The following is a 10,829-nucleotide window of genomic DNA, read 5'->3' as shown; positions in this document are numbered from 1 at the left end:
AACGCCGCTTGCGGCTTTAATTTTTATTAGTTTTTCAGAGTAAACTATACTTATGATCATATATAACCTTCCTAAAAAACCCAACAAATTATTTATGAAATTTGAGTTATTTTTAGAACCATTTTCATAGACAGAAGTAAAACGACTGGATCTCTGAGGCTCCGCCTTTTGCTCCTTGAGGGTTCCGCCCATTTCATGACCTCAACTTGGAACAAGACAAATCAAGATCTGATCGTGATTAAAGCTTAAAGGGTAACCAAACGGGACAGTTGGAGGCTGACTCCACTCTCAGCCTAGATTGGGGGAAAAATGCAAAAAAGGGGGCGGGGCTAGGGGAGGCGGGCTGTGTGGAGGAGGTGTGGTCTGGATGAGACAGTGACGATGAGCTTAGCTTGAGTTAACTAAAGGATTTTTTATGTCTGAATGAAAATAAAATCAATTTCAAAAAGCAGAGACAGCGGCAAAAGCGCCGCTGCTTTCAGCGTCGCTGGGTGAACTCCAACACTCTCTGCATTAGCTGGAGAAGCCAAGGTGGTTGATTAGCTCCGCCACTCTCGGCGTCGCTCGGCGAGCTTCAAATCTAGAGCGTGTCGAGTGTTCAAAGATGGGCGGGGCGTTCTACTGGAACTCAGAGCATGATGACGTCAAACTTCTTGGACTTGAACCAGTTGACCAATCACAAAATTCAACTGCAATACCTCATTTCAACCTGTAGGGGCACACAGATGCTTTTAGACTATAATTTCATGAATTAAACAAGTTTATTATAAATTGTAGAATAATTTGGAAGGGACCAACAGACGGCACTTTTAAAGCCCCATTTATAAGGTCAACAGCCAAAAAAAAGTTGATTTATGGTTTAATATAGATTTGGCAAACTGAAGGCCTTCTACGTTGGAGATTGACGTCAATCAGGATGCAGAAGAGTACTCTAAAAACAAAAAATAATTTAAAACTGTATTAAAAAGATCTGTCAAATGGTTCAAATGCACCAACATAATTTTTTTAAATAGAAATTTCTGCGATTTTTGACTTGTATTTTCAGTAAATGAAAATAATGTTCAAATTGAAGTTCTTTAGAGTTTGTATTCTCAGAATCTGGCATTGTGCATCCCTACTAGGCGTATTGATTCGTTTGGCTGGTTTTTGTTGTAGCGTTTGGACCCTGAGGGGGCGGGGCTTGTGCCTCCAGAGGGTGGTGTTCATTACCTGTCGTTCTGTGGCTGCAGGCTCTGCTGTCTGAGCTCAGGCTTACAGCTCATGACTCTGCAGACTCTCAGTCTGCTCATCTGTCTCCCCCCCCGTTCTTATCTAAACAGCCCCCGCTCCGCCCGCCGCTCTGCTGGGGCTGGAGAGGCGGGGTGCATGAAGTCATGGGGCGCTCTGAATTTAATTGACCCCGTTCCTCCCCCTCCCAAAGCCCAGTCCCTCATCAGTCTCTGCACCAGCTGCTGCTGCTCCTCCGCCTCAAAATAAAAGCCCCCTCCCATCTGTGATACGGGCACGCTTCGCCTCCAGTCACCCCCACCTTCATCGAACACCTGCTCTGTCGCCTCCCCTTCTGTGGAGGCCTTACCCCACGTCCCCCTGCCCTCTTTCAGTCTGCTCCTGCTGCGACACGCTCCGTCTCGGCCTCCTCATCCTCTGGTTCCTCCTCAGCCGTCCTCAGGAGAGGTATCCGTTCCATTTCATTCTTTCTGTGCTTTTGTGTGTCTTCTGTCCGACTTCTTTGCCGGAAGAGGAGTTTTCCTCTGCAGCTGAAGGACCGGGAGTGCCCTTAACCCTTTAACACCTGAGACAAAATCTTTAACGTACTGTAAGTTTTTAACCGTTGACACGATAATTCCAGTGGATTCTGAAGGAGAAAAGCGGCGTGAGCCGCTTTTCTCCTTCAGAATCCACTGGAATTATCATGTTAACAGTTAAAGAACATAAACACTGGAGCTCCGATGTTAAAGGGTTAAAATCAAAAGCTCCCTTCATGAACTCCATCAGCAGCTCTCTGTCTTAATCCAGCAGCATTTGTTGATTTTTCGAGGCTGTAAACCGATGCTTTCACACCCACCCTCCTCTGTTCTTTGTTTAGGTAAATGTAAAAAGACTCGGTGTGAGGTGGGGGGTGCAGGTCCCTCCATATATCCAAGAGCTTCACTGCTATCAGGATCAACAGCAGATTCTTTGTCTAGACTCCTGAGACTGCATGCAGGAGCTTGTTTACATCCCATCATGAGTAAACCGGACCCCCCCTCCTTCACACATCTCTCTAGAAGATAATCCACTCCGAGTCCTCCCCTCTCGTGCTGCTTTTGTCTAACCCCCTTCCTCAGCGATCGGTTCTGCTGCTTTCATGACCTTCATGTTTAATTCACGCCCGACTTTCAGATTGTCTTTTTGACACTTGAACCGCCAGCTCAGAATGTGGCAACTTTTGAGATGCTTCAATCTGAGAAACCTCAGTCTGCATCATCAAAGGGAAATAATTCAGTTTGTTCATCTTCCCCCAATAGTTGTGAATCTGAAGAGTAGATTCAGGTAGATGTTTTCTAGCTCGTCTTCTTCATGCTGACAGCCGCTGAGGTTGAATCTCCTGCAGCTCTGCTGCTGCGTTTCAGTCGCACGTGGGAAGACGAACTTTGAGCTCGGTGCGCTAAAACCGCACGCCGCTGCTTTCCTGTCTTCTATTAATCAGTTAAACAGGAAGTCAGGCTCTGTAATAATTTCCTCTTTCATAAGGTTAGTCTGTTTCATGAAGATGAAAAGGTTCAGTCAGTAGAGGAAGCAGAACTTCTACTTTCATTAGAAAGAAAACTAGTTTGATTGGTTTATTTGATTGACCTCACATTTTTTCCCCCCGTACTTAATTATTTTCAAAGAATGTCAGTGCACCTTATAATCCGTAGATCCTTATCCCTTGTTCAATCTTTTGGTGTCCATCCTTACATTGAAGTGTTATCCCTCCTATCACAGAAGTGAAACGGTGGACGGGATTTGATGTCATCCTTTGAACACCAGTGAAAGTCCAAAAAATAAAGTTCAGCGCACTGTCAAGTAGGTTCCAAATGACCCCAATATTCATGTAAACATGCCTGGGATAGCACTTCTGGTTGTTTACTGATGTCAAAGCGACTTTAAAAAAACGTCTGTTGGGTGTTATTGTACATGTGCTAAAGTAGCTAACGTGTAACGTAGGGCTGGATATCGCCAATAACTTTCAGAATCAATTAGATTCACCAGAGCCTGGATTGATTCGATTAGTTTTTTTTTTCCAATCCACTCAATTCAAATGTGTTTAGAAATATTAGAAGATTTCCATATTAATTTGATACAATTCACATCCTGTAAAATGTATTAGTTAAATTATGAGATTAATACAATAGTGTTGCATCATTTCTCAGAAAAGCTACTATTGTTCTGCTTCTCCTGAAGGGCGTTTCAGTTTGGCCACTAGGTGGTGATCGCGCTATAGCATTACACGTTATTCCAGAAGAAGAAAATATGAGCAAAAATTGTTTAATACCATATTTTAAAAATATTTCCTTAAAAAAAAATTGAAAATTTATGCCTGTGAGTTTATAAAGATATTCATTTAGTCAGGAATGTATGTTTAGGTCGACCGAGCGTTAGCATTAGCCATCCTATAGGAAATTCCATTATATGTTAGCATTAAGCTAGCGGACTTTAGCATTATGCGTTAGATCGATCTCTACTTTTATGGATCGATTATTGATCTATTAAGCTTAGATCGATTCAGATCGATTAATCAATTTTATCAACCCAGCCCAAGTGTAACGATAGCGTAACTAACGAGGTTTGGAGTTAGCATAGTTGGTTTTGGCGGTATCGGTCTGTTTATGTACATGTTGCAAACGAGGTTGGGCATTAATGTGAAAACACTAACGTGTAGCGTGCTACAAATGAGTTACAGAATTAGAATTTTGTTTATAAAGTCTGACTCACTAACAGACTTATTTGTGACTTTTGTCTCACTTGATGTGTCTCATAGTGTGTTTTTTATAATGGGGCTACTACAAATAGTCAATTAGTCACGACTAACTTAATTAATAGTCCATTAGTCTTTTTTTCCCCCCTCTGCTGAAAGAACATCCGCTCTCAAGAGATCAAGTCTTTCTGCTAATTTTTCTGACTACAAGCAAAAGTTTCATATAGTTTAGAATGTAGTGAGAGTCTAGTGAAGATGAATACAGGTGTGAACGCTCGGCAACACAAAATGCACTTTTGTTATATTTGAGCCAGTGAAACCAAAACTTGATCTTTAATGAAAAATAATTCCTTTGTTTCAGATACTAACCTCATTAGATTTAATCTCGTTTTAATGCCAGAAACAAACGAAGGAAAGAAGCTACATGATTCATTTAAGGTTTAATAACTATAGTCTGTCTTTTTAGTTAGCGTATAGCTTACACACTTCAAGTTCAAAGCTAATGGTCAAGATGTGATTAATCGAAAAAATGTTATCGACTCTTAAAACAATCGTTTGTGGCGGCCCTACTTTAACATGACAAAAGTTTGAAGACCGTTCATTGACGATTCGCCTCATAGTACGGAGAACACGGTTCTCCGATTTACTCCAGTGTTGTTCCGACACGTCTGTTTAATCAAAGTGTGCTCCGTCAAATACTGTGAACTTTAGTTGTTCTTTCCTCTGTTTACATATTTTTGAAAACTTGTTACTCAAGACGATGCTGCAGATTGTTCCTGGTTGTTGGCAGGAGCTGCTTGTTGTTTTTTCTAGGTTACCAGTAATAGTTTGTAGTGGAAAAACAAAGTTCTGTAGAAGATTGTGGCGACTGACCGTGCCGTGAGCGTAAACATCCTGCGTCCAAACAGTTTTTGGTTCAATATTAAACTGTGTTCTGCGAAAGAATTCATGCGAGATTATTTCAGAAGATAAACTTCTTAAATAAAAGTTGGATTATTTTACAGAGACGTGAATGTTTAGATCATGTTTGTTTTTGGATCATATTCGGGTCAATATGTTCTCAGTTTAAATCTGATATGTTGCAGATAAATATTTGTGTTGTTTGGGAGGCTTGTAGAGACTCTTCCTTCAGTGTACCGTAGCGGTTCAGACACGTTTGTTTTTGCTCTTCACGTTCGACTCCCTGCAGACGACCCTGTCAGGACTCGGTGAGCGCCGCTGCACCTTTAAGTCAGTCTGAATCCACCATGATGTGGATTGATCTTCTCAGAGGTCAATCGGTGAAGCAGGCTGGCGGCGGAGAACGCAGCGTCATCGTCGCAGGCTCACCTGTTGAGTAATCCGGGGCTGAAGTGGCAGAAGAAGCCGTTTGAGTCGTAACATTGGAGTGAAGCCAGCGTGAGCAGCTTTGACGGCATCAGATGCTCAAAGTTCTGGTTTCAGGTGCGGTTCTGTGCGTGTAGAGATCTGCCGCTCTCTGCTCCGACGGTCTGTCAGATTCCCGTGAAGCTGCTCACTTGTTTTTGACTCAAGTCCAAACATAAAGTGGGCGGTTCCTGTTGTGGCTGTCCGTTCTGGACAGATGGGGTGTCTGTCTCCGTCTCTGAGCTCATAAGGGGATTAAGGTGGTTTGGACTGGGCACACGTGCACACGCGCACACACATGCACCCTGCTTTACCTCCGTTTTCTCGTCTCTTTCCTCTTGATCTCCCTCTCAGAAGCTTCCAGCTCTTTGCTCACCTGACTGAAACATGTGAGAGTCCAATGACTGCATGTGTTTCTTCCTGTCTCTCCTCTTCTTCGTTGGTAAATATCTGCTGGTATTTGTTTCTCTGCAGGCCTCCAGAGAGCAGACGAGCAGCAGCTCAGCCAACATGGACCACCAACTAGCAGGTTTGTTCTGTTGTGACTTCTGCTTTAAAGGGTTGGAGAGCAGGTCTTTGTGGAGAGTGAGGGATGTAAAGGGATGTGGAGGCTGAATATACAGGTGTTTAAGCTGAAGAAGAAACTTTTATCTTCAGGTCTTTTCAAACGTTCATCAATATCCTGACATTTACACGAGTCAGAGGTTTTAATAGATGAGAGGAGAGCAGCAAACACAGATTTCGTAAAGAATAATAAATACTACATTAAAACTCTCATTTCAGCAAAATAACCAAACTTTACAAAAAAATTCACTGACTGTCCAAAACACTAGAGCTGCTGCAGTCTTTCAGAGGAAAATCTTATAACTTTCATTTTTTTGTTTGTTTTTGGAAATTATTAGGTTTTTTTTATTATTCTAGTCATGATTTTCTGTCTGACCTGTAAAGCGGTTCATAAACAAAAAGATCATAGACCAAAGGAACCGTCAGACTGATGTGACCCAGATCCAGACGGTTAAAGAATCGCACCTCAGATAAAGAAATCGAGATGGATAAACGGTTAGGGTGGAATTTACTTGTTTTGAGTTTTATTTGAAACTTTAGACTTGAAAAATCTAGTTTTTGCTAAATAACTGAATTATTTTTGAAATTTTGATGTCAATGTTTCTCCCCCCAAATAAGTTTTGCTTGTGGACACCATATTGTTTAAGTGAGTTTGGAGCCCTGCTACTGACTGTTGGGCTCATGACTGATTTAAAGTAAATATTTTCAGCTGTCTGATAGGGATCCAGTCATCTGTCATCACTAACTGGGATTTTCATTTTTGTGTTCTTTTTAACTGCATTTCTAGAAATCTGTTTTTAAAAAACTGTCATAGAGCTGCTGCCTCTGGCATCAAAGTATCATCCATCAGCTGATTTCTAATGTTGGATTGTGTAAAGTTTGGACTGACTCCTGTTTCCTCGTCTTCTCATAGGGATGTGTCGCCACGTTCTCTTTTTTGTTGAAAGCCACAGTGTGCAACAGTTAAACATCTGTTTCTTCCAATCCTTAAAAGGGACATTTTTGTTGTTATTATTCAATCACAGAACTTCCTTAGATTGATTTTTAGATCTTCCTTTGATCTGTTTTGGATTCTTTAACATCTCAGGACCGAAGTTTCAAAACCAGAACTCTAAATTTGAATAAATATTTGTCCAACTCTTATTTAAATTAACGTATGCATTTTAGAATAAAACATCTTCCTAACAGGTCGTAATTTAGTGGGAATTGTTTATTTTATTACACATTTTTTATTTGCTCAGGAGGGTGAATGTTTGTGTGTTAGCCTGGGGGTGGTTCAGACTCTTCCTGGAAGGGGCTGTTCTCACTTGTCTACATCACATTGGGAGAACCTGCTCGTTTTTGTAGATTGGGAGGGTTTTAGAGGAATGTTCAGACATATGTGAATGGCTCAAAAATACCGCTTTGGGGTTGATTTTCTTGAAAAATGAACATAATACACCTAAAAGCTAAAAAAAAAAAAAGTGGATCTTGCATGATATAGACCAGGGTTAGGGAAGCTACAGCCGGGGGGCATACGTGAAGTTGGACAGTCATTTTTTCGGATTATTCCAACATCACATGAGTTTTTTCTTAAGGGACATCAACCCATTAATGAAAATGAGAACAAAACCCACAGTTTGGAAATAAAAACTCCCAAATGTTCTGCTTTAAAGTCATTTTTAATCCAGATTAAACATGTCTTCATCCAGATCCTGTTATTTTTTTCTTTTACGAGGTGAATCACTCAAAACGTGCCACAAATCTACTCCTGGTCCGGCCCTTTTGTCAAATTTTAGAACCCTTTGTGGCCCACGAGTAAGAAAGTTTGTCCTCCTCGGTCATAGACCCTTTAATATGTTCTAAAAACATTTGCTGGTTCGCAGCTCTGATGCTGATGGGTTTGATCACTGTATCCTGAGACGGCTCAGGGTTCAGATCAAACTTCTGTTTGTTGTTTCTGCACCCTGACCTTAGTGAGGTTTTAGGGAAACCCAGCAGAACTGTTTGAGAAGGTCCAAAACTCTGTGCTCTTCCATACATGACCCTATTCAGTGTTGTATCTTAGTCTGTTTTTTTGCTGCTTTAAACTACTTTTGAAGTAAAGTAAATCCTCTTCAGATCATGAAGTATTTGAGTCTGTTCCTGAAATCTGCAGTGTCAGGCCTTTAGATTCCTCCTCCTGGTCAGCATTGTCCCCTGATTTAACGAACAATGCTCCACAAACTTGCGGGTGTCACCCTGCCTTCCTCTGGATGGATTACATCCTTCCCAGAAGTCTCAGCGGTGACGTACATGAGCGCAGGAAGAGTGCAGCTTCCCTGCAGCCTCAGCATGCAGGCCCTGACCCGTGGTCCAGCAGGGCCGAGAACTTGTTCTGTCAGGTAGAAATGCACAGCATTCCCAGAGAGCAGTCAGCTGGAAGGAGCTTGAGACCGAAAGCAAACTGAAACTACTCTTTACAGTCGCAAAACGGACGACCTCGGCTGTTTGTGTCTGCATCTCATATCTGCTCTGCTCGACAGACGGGAGTCTTGCAGAGTCCACTCCTCTCCGGGACAGGATGGCCCTCTACAAAGCTGCCATCTCCAAACAGGAAGTGACTGTGAGTATTTTAATGTCAAGTCTGTTAAACTCCTGAAAGAATGCAGGAAAGGCAGAGGTGAGAACGGTCGCCCATTCGTCTTTGGCTTCAATATGAAAGCAAAACTTTCCAACTTTTTCAGTTTGAAAACTTTCCCCAGAGAAATGAAATCTGAACCGGCGCACTCCGGCGTCTTTTTGTGTTTGCAGTTTGTTCTAGTTTGAAACGTTTGATCCGAATCCTCGACCGTGTGGTCTTCTGTTTTGATTTTAACCAAACATCCTTAACACCATCTGGATTTAATCAAACCCTCTCGAGAGAAATGAGATTTTTCCAGAAACGTTGATATGGAAGGTCTTTATTCTGACATGATCCGTGTTGTGCGAGGTTAGACGTGACAGGCACAGCACGCCAAAGAGTTTGGCATCTGAACTTCCTGTCTCTTCTCAGAACGATCAGCTTGATAAGCAGAAGGAGAACGTTCCTCCCTGCTCTCTGGACACGGTGAGCTTCAGATCAGGATTGCATCACTTCATCTTTCTTCTGCACCTCCTGGTGTTCTGATCGTCTTTCTCCCTTTTCAGAGTCCGGAGTCTGAACCAATCAGCCGGAGGGTTTTTACTGCAGAGAGTAACGGTACTTTTATTTTCCACAAGTTTAAATAAACTGAAAGTTGAAATGAGATGAACCTAAATTGAAGTACTTTTGTGCTTTAAAGCTGGAGCAATGGCTCCCTCTAGTGTTCAGTTTGCATCCCTTCATCTGTTGGCCTCCTCCTCAGGTTCTGGTCCTGGCACTCCTGTATCATCAGCTCAGAAGGAATCAAAAACTCCTAAAGTGAGTCCTCACAGGAAAGACCTTCAAAATAAAGTTCAGTCCACAAATGTTTAAGTTTTTATCTATCCTGGTTGCAGGGCTTTCGCCCGCCGGCGAGGGAGACCTGCGTGTCCTGCCAGAAGACGGTTTATCCTCTGGAGAGGTTGGTGGCCAACCAGCACGTGTACCACAGCACGTGCTTCCGCTGCACGCACTGCAACACCAAACTGAGGTGAGGAAACCAGGAACTGGCAAATCATGACAAACGGGGGTCAAACACTTTCACATCACCGTATGCAGCTGAATGGAGGATGGATTTGTCAAATTCTTAAATGTTCATACAGCTTTGATCACAGGAGCTTAAGTAACTCACCAGGTTTGGTTCAGTTTTATTACAGAATAAACTAATTTAAAATCTTTTGAGATTGCATTTTTAAGAATGTATCATCAGATTACCAAAAAGCATCTTGGTTGGTTCCACTCCGTGGGGCTGCAGCAAAAATGAAAAAAAAAGACCAAAATTATTATTTAATTTATAATCCGATTCTGAAGGAAGTTTTATTTTGGAAAATTACTGGATTCCTCCAATAAATCCCACTCAGTCCTGACGCGTGTCAAGTCGCTCAATCACATTTACAAAATCCATCCGCTACTTTCTTAAAACCTCGACCACTAAACTGAAACCCCAAAGTTAACAAAAAAAACAAACTATTTGGAAAGTAAATTTTCCAGGAAACAGAAGAAGAGTCTTTGGCCCAATCTGAATTCCTACTCTTCTCCCTTTCCCTTCATTTTTCCCTACAAATGGAGAGTTATAACAAATAGTGTCTCAGAATTCGGACGTCACTTTAGTTTGATATCACCAATAATCGCCGGTCTGCTAGCTTTAGTGCGGAGCTTCCGGCTCTTGAATATACATATCAACATTGGTTTTATGACTTTAAAAAGGTTACGCTACAACAAAAAGTCATTATTTATATTTAAATGTAAACGGAGTGACTTTGTATCCCTCTGTTGGGAGGGTTGTATTTAAAATACATTTCCTGGACACACTTGCACTAAATCTCCCCCTTTAAATGGAGGAGAAGGGAAGAATTCAGATTGAGCCTTGGACTTCAAAATAAGAGACAAAAACCTGGAGTCTCTACCAGAGACAGATTTAGGATTAGGTAAATGTTAGGACACTACCTGGGCCCCCAACACTTTTAGCGCCCAGAGCTGAAGACTTAAAATATTTCTAAAATAATTTTCATGGCTCAATGAGCCGCTTTTCTCCTTCAGAATCTACTGGAATTATTGTGGTAATGGTTGAAAAGTTACAGTATGGTAAAGAATTTGTTTAAGCGCCACCGGCGACGCCTCAGGTGTTAAAGGGTTAAGAGTCCTGAAAAAAGATTAATATAAAAAAATAAATCATCTAATTCAATTAAAAAAAGACTCAAATCCTTTGACTTCTGTGACAGTCAGAGGTGAAGCTCAGAGGTGAAGCTCAGAGGTGAAGCTCAGAGGTGAAGCTCTGGCTCTCATCTCCAGTAAACATCTCTTTACATGACAGCAGAACAAAAGGTTTATTTAAGGCAG

At 41.7% G+C, this 10,829-nt stretch overlaps 1 protein-coding gene across 3 annotated transcripts in view; it reads left to right on the top strand.

Annotated features, from left to right (window-relative positions):
* Positions 1–10,829, top strand: part of lima1a (LIM domain and actin binding 1a) — a 33,633-nt gene that overhangs the window by 20,914 nt on the left and 1,890 nt on the right. For all 3 annotated transcript variants that reach the window (XM_024292457.2, XM_024292458.2, XM_024292459.2), the window contains 6 exons: positions 5,780–5,834; positions 8,374–8,453; positions 8,883–8,936; positions 9,017–9,068; positions 9,214–9,269; positions 9,347–9,480. In XM_024292457.2, the coding sequence (XP_024148225.1) occupies positions 5,780–5,834; positions 8,374–8,453; positions 8,883–8,936; positions 9,017–9,068; positions 9,214–9,269; positions 9,347–9,480 (431 nt within the window). The remainder of the gene's footprint in view (positions 1–5,779; positions 5,835–8,373; positions 8,454–8,882; positions 8,937–9,016; positions 9,069–9,213; positions 9,270–9,346; positions 9,481–10,829) is intronic.

The sequence above is a fragment of the Oryzias melastigma genome, linkage group LG7 (genome assembly GCF_002922805.2).
Source record: "Oryzias melastigma strain HK-1 linkage group LG7, ASM292280v2, whole genome shotgun sequence".
NCBI classification, from domain to species: Eukaryota; Metazoa; Chordata; class Actinopteri; order Beloniformes; family Adrianichthyidae; genus Oryzias; species Oryzias melastigma.
The sequence above is the reverse complement of the archived record's forward strand: the minus strand, read 5'-3'. Positions and strand labels throughout refer to the sequence as shown.